The 18,553-nt window shown below is 41.7% G+C and overlaps 2 protein-coding genes across 4 annotated transcripts in view; one reads left to right on the forward strand and one right to left on the reverse strand.

The window, feature by feature from the left end:
* Positions 1–3,488, forward strand: part of bcl2l1 (BCL2 like 1) — a 39,257-nt gene extending 35,769 nt beyond the window's left edge. For all 3 annotated transcript variants that reach the window (XM_080733291.1, XM_080733293.1, XM_080733292.1), the window contains exon 3: positions 102–3,488. In XM_080733291.1, the coding sequence (XP_080589417.1) occupies positions 102–245 (144 nt within the window). In that variant the 3' untranslated portion in view covers positions 246–3,488. The remainder of the gene's footprint in view (positions 1–101) is intronic.
* A 212-nt stretch (positions 3,489–3,700) lies between these two features.
* cox4i2 (cytochrome c oxidase subunit 4I2) lies at positions 3,701–13,472 on the reverse strand. The gene is made up of 5 exons (XM_080734139.1): positions 13,280–13,472; positions 9,481–9,583; positions 7,117–7,290; positions 6,602–6,733; positions 3,701–4,513 (listed from the first exon to the last, which is right to left on the reverse strand). The coding sequence occupies exons 2-5, from the start codon at positions 9,581–9,583 to the stop codon at positions 4,380–4,382; spliced, it is 543 nt and encodes a 180-aa protein (XP_080590265.1). The 5' UTR covers positions 13,280–13,472; the 3' UTR covers positions 3,701–4,379.
* Positions 13,473–18,553: the final 5,081 nt, after the last annotated feature.

Consider the following 18,553-nt stretch of genomic DNA (forward strand, 5'->3'; position numbering starts at 1 on the left):
GTGTGTTTTGCTTTTAACAGTTTTTGCACTTCATTGCCGTCAACACCTAACACATGGATGCTAACCGTCTGCCTTCCTTTGCCCCCCCCTCTCTCCTTCAGGAGCGGTTTGCAGAGATCTTTGGCCAGGACGCGGCAGCAGAGAGCAGGAAGTCCCAGGAGAGCTTCAGGAAGTGGCTGCTGGCGGGCATGACCCTGGTGACCGGTGTGGTAGTGGGCTCGATCATCGCTCAGAAACGTCTGTGAGAGAAAAGGATGAGAGAAGACATTCACCCAGCCCCACACCCAGCCGCTTCACATCACTCAGTCCTACATGGCCCAGTGCAACTTTTAACATACAAAATGAAGGATATTTCGTCTCGCCGCTCCTCTCTGCTCCTTCTGTTTTTTTGCCAAGAATTGACAAAATGTTTACGTTTCGGTTTCCTCTTCGGCACGTGTGTGTGCGCCCCCCACAATGCACTGAGAGTTCCCAGGTGTTCTTTGAACTTTGAGACCATGAGAGCAGAGGATAAGAAAAAAGAAGAGGAAGGAAGAGTGACCTACTACTAACCCTAACCCTGTGTTTTCTCCTTATTTTACGTCACTTGACTCAAATGACTTAATAAAACACAACCATGTCGAAGACCATGGTGCTTGTCTCCTCATCGCCACTCTTAAGGCTCTTGCACACAGAATCTGATGCCTAATATTATACTAAATAGTTGGCAATAGTTCCTTTTTGCAGAATGAAACAAAATTGACTCATTATGCAGTGAGTGTGATTTTTATGGTCCTTTTCAACTTTGGTTGAAACGAAAAACGTAAAGGAAATATCGGGTCCATCCAATCCTGCGGGAAAAAACTAAAACGGCGGAAGCGATTGACACAGCGTGAGGTCGTATTCATATTTTATGTGCAATTTTGGACAAAGAATACAGACCTAGTGTTCAAGAGCCTTTATAAAAGGGTGGTATGTGCCATATGGAGAGAGAAGGCAGGGGGAGGATGGTACCACCCCTGTCCTTAACGAGAGGGAAACTGGGATTGTTTTTGTGGCTTCTGTAGCTCCTGTCAGACCCCCATTTTCACCCAAAATACAAAATCCCATTCCTCCTTCTACTGAACTGGTGTTTTATGCCTTGCCATTTATGCTTGTTCAAGAGAAGAATGGCATATTGAAAGGAGCTTTTTGGACAGATTTCAGTTAGACGTGAGGTATAAATCACCCTGTTTAAATTCTCTGCTTGTTTGTACGTCAGTGGGTGTGTTGATTTTTAGTTATTGGTCCAGGTGCTCCAACAGATTTCTTGTTTATGTTAATTATCTGACTTGCTCTAGTTTTGTTCTTAGTCACCTTGATGACAGCCTATCCAACGTGTAGTTCAAAGAGTCTAGCTACAGTGGAGTTTGTAGTCCCTACAAACACGATAACATGGTTGCAATATCCACTTAAATAATCTGTAGCTTAAAGATACAGCAAATACTGTAGCAACATGTACAATAGCACGATGCACAGACACAATGCTTTGCCCATAGTAAACAGACAGTAAAGTAAACCAAGAATGACAAGATTGTTTCAAACATAAAGGCAGAATTTAAGGCTTGGGGGTGTGGGATGTTTTATTTTCCTTATTTTTTTGTCATTTTGAGTAAAGTATTTGCAATAAACTCCAAATCATATCTTGTAATAGTCAAACAAAAAAATTATCTTTCACTGTTTTTTCTTTCATTCTTGCATTATCAAATAGTTATTCCCTATACTGTATTTTCACGAGCCGTGACAAATCAGTCTTAGTCACAAGTAATGATCTGCATTGGAATAACCAGAGTAAACGGGGTAACCTTTAGATGCATTATGTAGCAAACCTAACTGGGAATGAATGAAGTTATTGTGAGTGTATTACACAGTTCTGAATCCGCAGTGACACAAGTATAATTTGATGGGCCGGAGTGTCTTTTTGTGTCCATTTTCATTTTAGGAAATGTTGACATACAGGCTATAAGACTAGACACTCAAGCCTGCATACATTCCCCATCTAGTCTCCATTTTTCTCCTCTCCTCCAATAGCATCCTCCATTGGGACACTCAACCCCACCCCCAAAATCTATCAAATCTCCATCCACCCCCTCCTCTCTAAATGCAATTCTTCTGGGGTTTTCTGTGATCATCTGGCTGTCACAGCAGATAGTCCTGTATGCCAGTCACAGCAGGCCCACCTACTGCTACGCATGCACGCATGCACATACACACCTGCCTGTCACACATAGTCCACACAGGAGACGCAAAACAGATCCCGTCTTCATTTCCAAACATATTTAATTTAAACATGGTGCCAGTCAGAGGGATGTGTGTCGCCTGGCATTGGACATCATGCTCCCTGAACTGGCAGCTTGATTAATCTGTTGGGAAGGGGACGGAAGAGGGGAGGGTGGGGAGATGGTGAAGGATGGTGCTTGAGTGACTGCTATGTATATATGCACGTACACACGCACTACACACATAATTTAGAACCATTGTTTTTTAGTCATTTCATCATCAGTCCCAATGATCCAACATGTGCTCTGTCTCTCCACTTTCACAGCAGGAGTCAGCTCTTTTCTGATTTGAATTGGGTGCTCTGGTGGTTCGGCTAATAACTCATTTCATTTCACACATCCAGAGTTCAGGGAATCATAATACTACATGGCAGGTTCACTCACTGACACTGTTCTGTGCTCTTTCCCCAAAATGTTATTGGTTTTAGCCCCTTTTTTATTTCTATATATTGTTATATTTTTTGAGTGTGCACAAATGTCCTTTTCCCCAATAACGCAAATCAAAATTTGGTTCTTTGTGATTCAAAATTTCAGCTGCTTATCTTTCCATTCAGATGACTGTTGACCAAGCTCATCCCCGAATGGCTTGTTTTGAGCACACCAATTTACTAGCCAAGGTTTAATCTGATACATTCCAATACAGTCGCCTATCTATATTTTTCTAGTGTATTACCCCACAAAAAGCTGCTCGGAGGTTGCAGTCTGGCCTCTCACAGAAACAAGTTTCCCTTTCTTACACCTTTGTGCGTGTGGTGTGTATGCATGCGTGTGGATACTGTATGGCAAAATGTTTGACGGGATACGCAAGAGGAGGAATCGCATTGGCACGACACTATATATACTAGTTATTTAACTGATTAGAATAGTACGCTAGCTTAGAAACGTATTTAAGGAAAAAACTAACTTTTGACGGCTTTGAAATGTTATTTATATTTGGTGTAAAAAGCATATTAGTGCCCCCATCCCCCACCCCACCCATCATATGGCCTTAAACTTCCCTCTTTGCATTGATGTGAATTGTTAACTCATTGTTCGCTAATAGATGATGCAAACAGACAGGATATTTTCAAAGCTGGTTTCCTGGTGTATTCTTGCTGGCCTCAGTACAAAATTAAAGAGTTCAAATGATGCCATGCCCCATGTTCTGTTTACGTCTTAGAAATTGTAAAATTTTGGATTAAATTGAACTGAATAAAGACCATACTGGAAGATGGGACTGAATCCGTCTTATAATTTCTTAAATATGCTTTATGTGTGAGGTGGATATGAGATGAGTATGCATGAACCTGTTCAATTCAGGAAAGTAGTTTTACATTTAGGACACCACGCCCGCTCCACAGTAAAAAAGAAATATCTGACAACTGGAAAGGGCTCAACTAGAAATAAAGCAAGTACAACATTAATCAGATCTGAATGATCCACTGTTTATTTTAGAGAGCTGTGCATTTTAAACATTCATTTTGAACAATAAGGAAATGTGGAAGCCGGTTCCCTTCATTTTAAACAGCCTGATTCATGATTTAAATGCAGAGGTATTTAGAAGACAGCCAAGACAAAGTGGTCGAGATACCCTTACAATGACCTAACCTGAACATGAATATTATAAGTAAGCATCTTGGGCCGATCATGTTTTCCACTGCTTTTGTTATACAGAATCTTAGCTGCACTACTTCCTTATGCTGCCACAGAAACGAGCAAAATAGTTACTGGTGAGCACACAGCCCACACTGTTAGGTGTTATCAGAGAAAGATGCACAGAATAATAAATCAGAAGTACAGTTTTATTAAACAGGACGGATGGTCACCATGACAACATTGCGACAACATTGGACGAGAGGCTGCATGTGGAGCCAGGAGAAAGTCAAGTTCTTCCTGGTTGCATATTTGGCGCAAAATTCAAGCTCCCGAGACAACTTCACCTTGAACCTCTACACAGTAAAGTCCTACGTGTTAATTTAACCATTTGGGTGTACAAATTGGTTCCAACTTAACACTCAGGATTTTACAGTGTAGAACTAGAACAAAGGGGAGATGATGGGTGACAGAGCTCTGTGCCACTCTGACCATAGTACCTCCTCCGCTCTACTTCCATTGCTTCTTCTCATAGTCCCAATTGGAAGCGAAGCCCTCAATAGGGTTCATCTTCATGTCCAGCATCCTCTGGAACTGTTTGGCCTGCCACTCTTCGGCAAAGGTATGAGGAGTAGGAGGGTAGACTATATGGAACAAAAAAAAAAAGGAGGGAAGGATATACATTTGTATGTGTACCATCAATAATACATACTGTAGCTCCCAGGCCTTTAACAGTGACATATACAGTAACTACTTCTAAGGGGGCGTTCACACCAGGGTTATTTGGTCCGCTTAAAAGGGACCATGGTCCTCTTTCTCCTTTGGTCCGCTGGTGTGAACGTGCAAAGGGACCATGGTCCCCTTGTTTGGTCCGGACCATGGTCCTCTTGAAAAGGCAGGACTCGGTCCCCTTCCAAACGGACCATGGTCCGGTCCTCTGCTGGTGTGAACGGAGCCGGACTTTATAGAGGACCAAACTTATGTCTGATCAGCCTACTGTGTGTTGTTCATTGAAAACAATATGGAAAAAATAATAAACGACTACTCGTGAAGCAATTGTAACTTCGGCTACAAGAGACTACACTCATCAATCTTTGTTAATTGCAGTTGTGAAGCTGGATTAATAATTAGTTCTAAAAGCATGAATTTCTTACGGGAATCATTATTGATATGACCCGACCGCTGATATGTCTTCATGACCTGCAGTAGGCTACACGTTAATAATTGTATCATCTCCTCTCCCTGTGAGCAGGTGCTGCGTTGACTTGTTAGCTACATGGAAACTGGTGACCCATCGTGTGCGGTGACTCCAGGGGTCGCTCTCCGAACACGGTGATCATTGTTTGTTTTGACACAAATACAGTCACAAATAAAAGTAAGGTCACCATCTTGTGTATAACACAGGAGGAGGAGGCGGCGCGGCGGGCGCGCTGCACGCACAACCTCCATCCAAACGACCACAACACAGAATAAAGTCAAACTTGGCTTTTCTTTCGAGGCATTAGGATTTTCGCTCTCTTTTCGCTCTCTCGCTGTTCCCTGAGGACAGGCGTGCACAAGTCAAACTCTTCACGTTGTTGCTGGGACGGCAGTATGTCCATGTCATGATTGTCATCGGGTGCGGTGCACAAAAATAACGGATTTAAAAGCTTACAACACTGTCCGAGTGTCCGATGCACGGCTGTTATGTTTCATGGCTAAATTAATCATGTGGTTAAAAAGAGCAGATCTGCAATTAGCATCCCGTTACATTAATATGTTCTTTTTAAGCATGCGCCACCGCATGTAAAGTTATGGCTCACACGCGATTCAACATTTGGGATTATACATTATTTTATTGTTTTTATTTAGGTTATTTATTCATTTAGCTTCACATTTCCAACCTGATAAGGATAGGAAATATCATTATGGACCCGTTGCTTCACTTGCTTGTAAAGAAAGAAAGAGACAGACAGAGAGAGATTTGATGTGGAAACGGTGATGCTTATTATGTTCACGCGTTCTTCCGCTATTTATTGTTAAATGAATCAAGGAGAAGGCTTTATACAGGCTATGTTTTGAGAGAGAGAGAGAGAGAGAGAGAGAGAGAGAGAGAGAGAGAGAGAGAGATTCCTCCACCCACCCATCGCTAATTACTGCCTGAAATGCGTGAGTTTCGCTTCTTTAAAAGAAGATATATAGGAAGCGGCTGTGATTAATAACACAAAATTAATTGGAATAGGCAGTGAAGTAATTTTCCATAGGAATAGCCTATTCTGTCAATAGATCAACAGCCGACTGTATGACCACGTGTCAGTTGTTTACATATTTGGTTCTTTTAACAAAAGTCCCGTGTGAACGCTAACCGGACCAAATTCAAAATGCAACAATGTAAACATTTGGTCCCTGATCCGGACCTTCTAAGCGGACTTTGGGTGAGAACGCCCCCAACATACAGTATCGTCCCCATTTTTGGGCATATCATTGTTTTTTTTTAAACAATAGCGGCACAACACCATTGTACGATAAAGTATAAAAATAGGGATTCAAATTTGCATTTGTGTCTGCCATCTGTCAAAGACACTGTAGCAAGTTAATAACTGTTTGACCTGTAGGGGTACAGTTAAATACACTTAAATTAAAACTATGGATTTAGCGCAGTGGAACAAAGTGCTCAAGGTTCATGGTAATTTCATATGCACAACAGCAGGTGTGTGTGCATGTACGATGTGTACAGTAAGGCAGATACCCACCATAGATTCCCTGCCAAATGACTATAAGGCCAGTGATTCCAAACATTACAAACATCCCTCCAATGACAGTCTTCCATTCTCCTGTCTTCATGTTCATCTCTGGATAAGTCTTGTCGAATGTCATCCTGTACACTGGAAAAGAGATGAGGGAGTGCAGAGAGAGGAAAGACAGAAGTGGGGCGAGAGTGTGATAGGCTGAACAGCAACAAGCATACTGGTAGAATGAAAGTGGATCACTCAAACAAGACTCCTGAACGCATTACTCCCAATGTCCCCAAATGAAAACCAGAAGCTCTGGTCATGTTACTGGCACTGTAGTAACAATGTGATGTCTACAGATGATGTGAAAATGCTCTCCATAACAACGCCATGGTGTTAAGATTCCCAGAATTCCAGGAGTCAGAGTATATTAGTATAATATAGGTCACAAATCACAACTGAACTCCCACTGTAAACTGCTGCTGGCTCAAAACCATTGTCAATATCACTGAATGGGACAAACATCTACAACTTACAGGCAACCTTCTCTTCGTTGGACAGCTGGGTCCAGGGTCCCTTCTCCTTCTGTTTAATGCCCTTCTCAGCATCAGTCAGGACATCTTTGAATGGTCGGTCAGGCAGAGGGGTATCCCGACGGTCAATGTACAGAGGCTGAGACATGTCTGTATCTGTCCGTACATGTGCCACATCTATGAATGGGGAGAATGTAATGTAAATATGTCTTTATATGAAGAATTTCAGACATTGAGTGTAGCCTATAAGTTTACCTAATTGTGTGATTTTGGACAAAACTAAAATACATCCCATATAATGCCATAATGTGCAGCAACTACGTTTTTGGACTCACCAACCCGTTTGTATATCCCAAAGGTCAAACTAGCATTCATGATATTGGGGGATAAACAATAAACAATTACCTCAAGAACAGGTCAATCAGTGTATTATCACTTGTATGCCTAGATTTCATTCGGCTGACCAGTTGAAACCCTGTTTTTCATAGTTACTGCACTCTGGCTTTGTAGGGAAAATATCATGTAGCATGGCTTTTCAAAAGGCAACACTGCCACCTGCTGGTTAAGGATTATTATTACGACCTGTCGTTCTACTGATCTCATTTTGTGGGCGAGAAGCAATTTTATTTGCAATTGTATTTATCCATGGTGTGCAACAAAGTTTCTTTCGTCCACTTTTTAAAATTTCCTGTAGTTTACCTTGTCTTTATAAAAAGGCACATTGAAGTATGCTACTATGTTCTATCCGTCTTTCAATGTTGTATGAGATATTTAGAAGATTTATCTTGTTACACTTGTACTGTAGCCTACTTAAGTACAAGTGTGAGGTATTTGTTTGTAGCCTACTTTAGTGTTTCCAATGCTTTTACTTCTACTACACTTGACCTCAGAGGCAAATATTGTACTTTTACTCCACCACAATTATTTGAACACTTTAGTCATTAGTTACTTTGTAGATTATATTACAAACCATACATTAAACACTTCAGCCCTATACATGAGCTTGTAGATCTGACATTTTCTTTTTTGAAAACTTGAAATGTGACAGTCATTACTTAAAGTGGGCCTTACATGATGCCAATACTTTTGTACTAAAACTAGACCAGGTCAACCTGGTTGTGCCAGACCCCCTGTCTGTCATCATTTATGACATCATGCCTTTTATAGGCATGATGACATCATGCCTTTTATAGGCATGTCATCATCATGTCATCATCATATATACCCTTTATATAGAAAACCCGGACCGACAGACATTTGCTTATGTAGGCCCTACCCATTTCATGGGTCTGGCAAAAATATATATGTCATAGTATATTAGAGAAACAGCACATTCGAGACACGGAGCACTCGTGGTGCGGCACGGGGCGGAGCAAGCGGTCGCCAATACAACGTACTCCAGGCGGTGCGCCGCTCTATTGTCCACGACACTGCGAGCGGCTACCGAAGCCCCCCTGTATCCACGAAGCCCAAACGAGTTACGAGGCCCCCCTGGGTCCACGAAGCCCCAAGCGGCGCGAAGGCCAGCGGACCTTGGTCCTGCTCTTCGCCCCCGAGCGCCGCAGGCGCGAGTGGCCGCGAAGAGCGGGCCAGGGCCGCGCGGCCGGCGGAGCGCCGCGCGAGTTACGAAGCCGTGGTGAATGCAATCGTTATATTTATGCCCAGGCCGTAAGGCCTGGGCAAGCGCACGTTAAACGCCCTGTCCAAGTGACTACAATGGAGCTAATGGCTAGGCTAGGCTAGGCTAGGCTAGGCTAGGCTAGGCTAGTAAATAAAGAGTAAACACTTCCGGTCTGCGGCGAGTTCAAAGCGTGACGTAACTCTCTTATCCAGTGGCTGACGTCGCCATCTGGTGGTGATTAGTGTGTGGTGAACGTCAAAACGAGTGCTCCTTGACAACTTTTACTGGTTTCTTGAACATACTGTAACATATATATATCTGGACTTAAGCCTACTTGAAACGCAGGCCTATAGCCTACTTGTAGAGCATTTCTACATAGCAGTATTGATTAATTGATTGAAGACTTATTATTTATTAGAAGTTTGCATAGGAAAAAGTACAGTTTTATGACGGTACAGTTCACTGGTACAAGGTCTACTAAAAGGAGATCCTAGAAAAGACTAAGCTTATTTCCATAGGAAACCAAGTATCTCATAACATTGAATGACAGACGGATAGAACACAGTAGGCTACTATGCAGTAGATAGTCAGGGGAAAAAAAGGGGAAAACAAATACAAAATACAAAAAATAAGATACTTTTATCAAGAAAAACATGTTAGTACTTTTTCCACCACTGACAATTCTCATTAAAGCAGGCTAGTAGAGCAGAGTACTGAGAATAGTGTTTGTTTTTATGACTACCAACCGTGATCGTAGCTTGCCATCCTCGAACTGCTGGTGGCCAGAGTAGTGGCCGCTCGCCGCGCCAGGAGACTCCCACCCAGGCGTCCTGCAGTCAACAAGAGCATCTGGAGAGGAGACAGTGGAGCACAGAGATCAAGATATGAGATGATACGATATACGTATAACGGTGAGGAGGCACATTTTCTGTTAAGACGTTCCTACCTGGAACCATTGTGTCCGAAATAAAGTTTATTCTACCCTCAGTCAGTTGGCTTAGTTTAAATGTAGGCCTATCTACCCTCAGTCAGTTGGCTTGGCTACCCAGCTATGTGTCAAATAGAAAGCCTGGTGAGGCGAGGTTATGTGTCAAATGAACAAGTGCGATATTAGCATTCTGATAGCTTGCATTTTGACCAGACCTCAGTCAGGGAATATTATTGCCTTGTTGGAATAATGTAAAGTCAATGTCTTCACTAATGTATTTGTAGAGTTGTCTAGAAGAAACATCTCAAAGATTGAAATTCAGTTTCCTTAGGGGAATCTGGGACATCTGCTGAAAGTTGGGGGGGTACAATTAGCTCTGGACCAGAGCTAGGGTACCATAATTAACTTTAGGCTACTATACAGTCTTTTTTTGCCCAAGGTCAATCTTTGTGAGATAATAGTTTCTAGACACAAACCCATTGGTGAAGAAAGTTATTGGTGAGGAATTTATGCTAAGTTTTTTGAAATATCCCCTGACTATAATTGTCTAACTTGCCAACCAGCATAGCCAAATCTTTCCCTTTACGTTTTAATTGTATATTCTGAATAAACTTACTGTTGGTTTTATTTTCTGCATGATGATAGGTTATAATGGTCAAGACAAGAGTGAGCGTTGCTGCTATTATGGTAGCCTGCAGGTAAGTTCTCTAGTTACACACATGGTAACACCTGTTGTTATCTGATTGTGCACTGATTAAGTTAATCACTCTCACCTGCTATTAGCTCTAGGGCAGGCTGCTAATGCTGTCTAGTGGTGGACTGGACAGTGGACACTGGACAGTAAACTACATTTACTTGGGTAGCCTACTCCTGTATCATACTTAAGAAAAGTGTTTGAGTATGTATAGCCTATTTACTTGAGTATGTATTGTATTGTATTACAATACATACGCAAGGTATTATTTCTGGATATTTTCTGGATACTTTCACTGGAAACCGGAAGTCCAGAACAGTGGGCCCCTGAGAACACTGGGCACGATTTTATTTTTAAGTATTTGTATATTTTTATTTTGTATCTACATTTATTTTACCAAGAGGGAAATTCCTACAAAACCTTTGATATCCATTCATTTTGGGGATACAAGTTGAAGGGTACATTTAGGTCAGATAATGATGTAGCATGCATGTTAAGTGGGGTCTGATATGGCACGGTACTGAACAAATTCGACCACTATGCCCATATCTGGCCATGTGCATATGGGACCCACCGACCTCACTCGAGGGAGTGCACTCAGTGCAGTGCCTGATATGCGGGTGTCCAGAATCACCTCGCGGACCGATATGTCCATGGATATGGATATCCAGTTTTCCAGAACCCCAGATCCAACTGATATGTGCCAATATAAGGAACAATGACTGACAAATACAGAGATCTCTATATATGGGCATTGGGCATAAAGGGGACACATGTAGACAGACAGATACAGAGATTTCCTATGTGGGAAACCATATTCACATGGCGGCTATTTTGCTACTAAGTTAATGAAATGCCACCCCGTTTTTTTCAATGCAAAATGCCGACATGGCCGCCGTGTGAATATGGTCAGAGATATTGGTCGGATCGGCGGTGGGAAGTAGGTGTGGCCGGCTGGCCGCGTAGTGTCCCGAACTCTAGATGCGACAAGATTCTAACTTATATCATTAGCCTATAACTGCTAAAACTATAGTAAAACACATAAAGAATGCATAGAAGAACTCATAGAAGATACAGGATAAACATGTGGAATTGGGGGAAAAGAGAGAGAACAAAATTGGAACTGGTAATGGGTTCTCTCTACTGATTGAATGACATTTGCGTCCCTCCTGAAATTATGTTTTTCTGTTTACTAAAGTACTTGAGTGATGGGGAGACCCTCAGTCCATTGAGTTCAATGCCATCATGGTGCATTGGTGCCATTCAGTGAGGTTGTGCTGTTACAACAACAGGGTGTCTTTCTCTTAGCAATGACTACTAGTACTATCAGAATATAGAGATATATATATCACTTTTTTGACCAAAAACAACAACTCAACGATTTGTTTTTGAGCGGTGCTACTGCTAACCGCTCCTACGTCTGGCTTTGTGTGTAGGTCCCTATCCCTATAGCTTTAAGCATTCAAACTTATACAAAAAGAAAATGCTGGTCTTTGAGGGTCCATTAATTCTCTTAACAGTACTAGTCTTTGTGTCTTTACGTTGTTAGGCATAAATATCAACATTTATAATGAGTTTTATGAAGCCTTATAAGTGCATTATAAATGCACTTATACTACATTATAGACCCAACAGTCTTACCAGTGTGTTAATGGGATGTTACTGACAACAGCCGGGTGTAAAGGTCTCCTAAGGTGCTTATTTGATTTATCTACCCTGACCTGGATGGGTTCCAAGTACCTCCTTCTGCAGGCTGACCTCGTATCAGTCCTTTGTTGTTTACCACACTGTCTGCCGGGCAGACCTGCTTTGTGTTGGAATGTACATTAACTTGTGTACTGTAAGTACAATTTAGATGTTCTTGTACTTGAATATGTCAGGCTACTTCTACTCGACATTAATGAGCAATCATTATCATTGTCAAGTGATGACATAAAGAGACAAATCTTGAAGCTGATGATTTGACATGTTCAAGAAAGCGGACAAGCACTTCCTACAGTGGTTTAATGTGAAACACCAATGCCATTTACACAGCAATTAAATTAATCTTTTTTACAGGTCAAATCCAACTTTGTGTAAGTCCTCAAAATGAGTGTACAGCTAGTTAATTCAACAAACAAAGAGGCCCTGTGTAGATTAACATGGTCTGGTTTCTCACTTGTGACAGAGTTGCTTATGCTGAATATTATTGAATAGGTTACATTTTAATTCCCTGAGGAGTAATTTAACATTTAAGTGCCCGTGTTGTGTCTGTCCTTTCCCACTGTGTTTCTGTCTCCTTGTGTCTACGCATGCACATGCAGATGGAGGCGGGCAAAAATGGAGGACATTGGCACCTGGTCAACTTTATAGTAATGTCCGTAATGACCTCCCGAAAGTGACAGACAACCTTTTGACCCTTTTACCTACTACAAATTAACAAGTTATTATGTATATTTGCTTTAAACACTCCCTTTTGCAGGGATACATAGAAGGAATGCTTGTGAGAAGCAATGTTTGCATCCAAAGTTTGAAATAAGAATGTCATTCTTGTCTCAAGCAGTTTATTTGTTGGAAATTATGAAGACAATCTCATCTTTGTAAGGGGCTGAACATTTCATTTCTACAGGGAGCACAACTACTGTGACAATGCAGTATTATGTGACTGAAAATGCAGTGTTGCTTTCAGTTTCAGCTAAGTACAATATGGCAGAATAAACAAGTCCACCTCACTCAGTCTCTTCCAAGAATATTTCATGAGCTTCCCACACATTCTTGCATTTCAAACCTTAGCTAATAGCTGCAATTCTGGACTCTTAAATCTGTGTAAAGATCCTTTGTCATGTCTGCATGTAGACTTGTACACCACTAATCCTGAGAGCAGAGTGTGTGTGTGTGTGGAGGGGGTCCTATCCTGTCCTCGTATGACCCCTTAGATACTCACAGCTGTCCTGAGAGGGTAGAACTGCACAAATAAAAGACGGAGCAGAAGTAGAGATCCGCTGCAGTGTGCCTGGAACCACTCAGAGACAAATAGGCTCTTTTTAGCTGCCTTTCCCTGTTCGTCTCACAGTCTCGTCTCCAAACGCCACAACACAGTTCTGCAGAACCAACTCGTGGGAGGGGTGGAGGCTTAGGGTGAGCGGGCGGGGGGGAGTCAGAGGAAGGGAGTGAACTTGAAATGGAGGCAGAGCATAAACCAGTGTAAACAGTCCAATTTTGAGCATGTGATTTGAACGTCAGAGAGAGTAATAAGAGCTGCAGTTCACACACCAAATTTGCAAAGATGCCTCACCCCTTTCTCTTTTCACTCCCTGCACTTCCTTCTCCTGACTTTTTCATCCGTGTCCCTGTTGCAGCCCGTCTGTTGTGTAGTGAAATGGGGAAACAGGGTCACTTTAGGTAAGGTCACATTAGGACACAGGACTCTAGTCTACGTCATGGTAATGAGTGTGTGTGGGTTTATGACTATGTATGCACTCTACTGTAGGGAGCAACAGATTTGGATAAGGGCCAAGGGAGCAAGCGAGGGAGAGCGAGAAACATTCAGACAGAGTCAGCGGATTTAAACAGACACATGAAAATAGACTAGGTTCCATAGCTTGATTCACTTCACTTCTCCACGCAATCATGTCTTGGGTGAAGCTACTCCAGGTTGAGCTATTCAGGGCTGGCACAAAGATATATTACACCATAGATGTTTGGCTGCAAGCTGCGGGACAGACTGCCCTGGCGGTTGGTGGTATGCGCATAAGCCAAGCGACGTTCACCAGCAGCTCAACAGAAAGGGAGAGTGGGAGGAGACTCCCAGAGAAGTCAGTTAAGGACAACACGATACCAGACTGCATACTGGTTGGGTGCCACAGCCTCCCAAGAACGTTTAGCTCATTTTATGAAAGAACGTTTGACCCTTTTCTGCACATGGAGGGACTAGTACTTCCCAATCTTCCCAAACCAAATCTCCTTAAACTTTACACATTGTGTTTGTTTGTTTGTTTGTTTGTTTATTTGTTTGTTTGTTTGTTTCTTTCTTTCTTTCTTTTCCTAAACTGCTTAAAGCTGATATACTGTAGGTAGTTTTCTGCTGACATAAGCAGAAAAAAGGCGATTGCTTAATGCTTTTTTTTTTTTTTTTTTTTCAGACATCTAACGATGTCCCCTAAAGAATCTAGTTGCTGTAACACTTCAAGGGGCCACAGTCTGTATCCCAAACGATTCTGTCATCTGTGAGAAGCTCCGTCACTAGCAGCTCATTGGTGCTCATTGGCTGACCCAGGGCTGAAAGGATTGATAGACAGTAGGGGTGTAACAATATTGTAAAAATCGTTTTTATTGTACCGTTTGGCTTTGTATCGTATCGTAGCGGTTTACAATGCAGATAATCGGTATCGAATCGTTTTGCAATGCAAATAATCAATTGTATGGAAACTAACTATTTGTGCCTTGTATTTAGCAATTTTACTTTCTAAGCCGGCCGTACTTGCCCGTACTTGTCCGGACCACGCAATCAGCCGCTCGTACTTTCCTGTACTTTTATCGTAAAAATGATATTAATTATAATAAAAAAAAAAAAAACAGTCGCCGGTCGTGCTCTGTCTCTTTAAGAAAGCATCTGAAGGGGTAAAGCGTCAGAGACGTGATGACGTCATCTGCAACTGAGAAACTGGGATCCACGGGCGGCCATTACGTGCCATTCTATTGTGTATGCAGCCGGTTGGCCAGTGCATCTCCTCGTCTTTTTCGATCAGACGAAAGACGAAATCAAGGCTTCAGAATAAGTGGATTACATGTGATTAGATCGCTGTGCGTGCAACGAGGACGTAATGTACTTTCGGGCGCTGTTTTTTCTCGCGGTTTACCCCGTCTGGATCCACGCAAATGAACGGTGGGGAATCAGCCTTCAGCAGCATCAAAGTAGGTTGGCCGACCAAAAAACGTTCTTCATGCACGTTTTGCTGGCTTGCACTGAGCGATCCGAGCGTGTTGTTATCATTTGGTGCATTGCTTTTTTAAAACATGTTTATAAATAAATAGAAGATTGCACGGCAGTACCTCTGTACCCCTGTTTTTAAGGGGCCCCCTTTGGCTGGCAAAGAGTTAAGAAGGAAAATTAAAAAGAGGGCTCTAATTACTTTTCCATTCCATATAGCTACTCTTGGTCTATTGATACATGTCTGTGATCTCTGTGTTCATGTCAAGGTGCAGGTTTGTCCATAATGTGTTGAAATATAACGTTCATGTATTTGCTAGAGTATCACAGTGTTTACTTTATATCCATAATAATAGATTTTTCACATAAAAAACCTGCACTATTGACATGTTTCACACAGATTTTATTTATTTTCTAAATAGTTAATATATCGATTTTAAATCATTCAATCGAATGGTATCGTATCGCCAATTGTATCGTCAACCATGTATCGTATCGCTATTAAATGTATCGTTACACCCCTAATACCAATCTGATTGAGAGGCACCCTGAATGGTTAATCGCGAGCAGGCTGTACTTTCTGGACCATTGATAGAGCTTCTCACAGATAAATGAATAGTTTTGGAGGCGGACTGTGGAGACTAGATTTCTTCAGGGAGCATTGTCCTAACAAATAGAGAAGCCGCATTTAAAGGAGCCGCTCTGTTAAGAGCGTGAGCTCTGATTGGACTGTAGAAAGGTGTGACTGCTTTGGTAATGGCCAGCAGAGCTGTGATTGGAGAGTAAGAAAGCAGACTGACAGCCGATTACAGCTGATATGAGGCGCGTATGACTCTTGTGCATGAACTAACGGGTTCATTTTCTCAATCTTCCTCGTTCAAATTGTATGTCATAAGTTCTTTGCTAACACTTCATGGATAGCTTTGAATGATATGTTTTGTCAAGCGCAGATACAATTTCCTCTCAGACAATGTCCCAAGGGCGCCCGTTGTTGCACAGAACCTTCCTTTTGTAAGCAATTGAAAGGACAGTGTAATAAGAGCTGAGTGTTTTCGAAACTTGCCTCAAAACAATCACTGATACAGATTGCATACCCTAACCCTACAAGATTATTGCTAAAAGCAGTATTTGAGAACCATGTGTTAATCAAATGTTCTTGTTGTTAAACATGATGGGCATGGTCCTTCCTTGGAGATTGAAGTCCCGTGCTCTTAGCAAGTTAGTCTGCTTATCTGAGCGTTGTCACTTTAAATGTTCTCAGACTTTGACTGTTCACGCTAGAAACAAAGGAGAACACTTATTTCCACTTTATTATCCAAACGAAGAGGATGCCGATTCTGATGTCTAATATTAAAGGTTTTATTAGTGTGGTAATCATGGAAACAACTAAGCTGTTACAGTTCATTAAGGTTAAAAGCTTTGATCTATTCAAACACCTCCTATCACTTGAGTCCTTAAAGGATGGGAGGGAAGTTCACCTGCAGGTCCTGGGAGAAGCATTTTACATGTCACATCCTCCTTGATGTGCATACTGCATACATGATCCAGTAAATGCCTGTGGTCATAGGAATAGCACATGCATTCTTTTCTGTGGTGACATCTGTATGCAGCTTGCTTGGTCAGGCTCACAGGGTGCAGAAAAGAGCACAACTGTGGTGTGTCATTAAGCCAAATGTATACTTCATAGTGTCGCTTTCCAAAAATAACAAGCTTTTTTGTTTTCTTTTTTTTTTAGGCATACAACACCCTCACTTATAAATTAGGCTTTTGCTGTTGACTTATGTGCTTGACCAGTCCTTTGTTGCAGCCATGATGATAGACACTGTTGATAATACACTAAAGACGCCTCAGGGCAACATGCGACAAGGGTGAGGTCGCACCAATTCTTGGCCATCTGGCCAGTGATGTAGAGTATATTGGACCAGTTACCCATATATCGAGACCCCTGCATGATAGTCAACAATGTTATGTCAAAACATGCCCATATGGGTATTACCAAATATGGGCATTCCCAGATCTGTCATTAATATTGATGACATTGGGACAGGGATCTCCATATATGGTCATGTTATGCCCATATTTTATCCTTTATTGATAATAATATGTATCCATATACATATGGAGTTCAATATTGACGGGGGAAGGTATGGTGTAAATGTATGCTACTTGTAAGGGGTCTCGGGTCAGATACTACATCACAATTTGAGATAGTTCGGCGGTTCGATTTCCTCGGTTCCACATGGGCATAAAAGGGATACCCATATATGGACTTTTACATAGGTGATGTCACCTGTGATGTCACAGTGATGTGTCAAGGGAAAGCTGTAAAAATGTGTACACACACACACACGGCGACAAGCTGTGACATTTCTCATGGTAAACTGCGACCTTCGGTCACAATTATATCAGTGTTTGGACCTTAACTCACCCCTCACAGGTTCACAAGCTGCATATTCAGCCAAATGTCTCCCTCCTTCCAGTACCTCAAACAGGGCAAAGTACGTTAAAGCTCAGACAGAATTCTGTTGACATAATTTTCTTACTGTGAATCTAGAGTATGCTATACATTTTTGTTTTAGCTAAGAGACTTCCCATAACAACAAAGTCTCATGTTTGACACTCGCGACAACCTATATGCTGTTCAAAAGTGTTCTTGAGCAAGGCATTTATAGGCCTTATGTGGGACAAAATGATTACTCAGTTACTGGGCTGTAGAGGCTGAATAACCCTTTTCTCTCATTGTTTGAAGTCAGTGTTTGAGTTTGGCAGTTTGCCATAATTGTGCTGTTAGATCAATAGTGCAGTTCAACTTGTGCCAATCTTAAAGGCCAAAGGTCCTTCAAGGGTTGAGTCAGTTAGATCTCATTTAGCACAATACACATAATAGAGTAATGGCAGTGCTCTGTGTGTGGTTACTAAATATATCCACAAGATGGCAGTGTAATGATGATTTATTAATAGGTAGTGTTAGTGTTTTGTCTTGCCCTAACTAACCTTAGCTATGTAGGGAGAAATATAAGTTGGTTTATGTCTCATGTTTAGGCTAGAATCAAATGTTAGCAGTTCAACATTTATCTAATCATCCCAGAAACTGGGTTGAGCATTTACATTTGTTAAATCACAGATACCCGGGGAAATGCACACCCAAACTATGTGCAGACTTGACTTAGTGACAAACTGGCTCTAAGGATCCCATAGCCGATGGCAAAATGTTAATTAACAGCTTAAACTTTGGAAAAGAAAAGTTACAAATCGGCTCTAATTAATTTTAAGATACCAACCCACAGA

Source organism: Nannobrachium achirus, assembly GCF_963921795.1.
Source record: "Nannobrachium achirus genome assembly, chromosome: 9".
Taxonomy (NCBI): Eukaryota; Metazoa; Chordata; class Actinopteri; order Myctophiformes; family Myctophidae; genus Nannobrachium; species Nannobrachium achirus.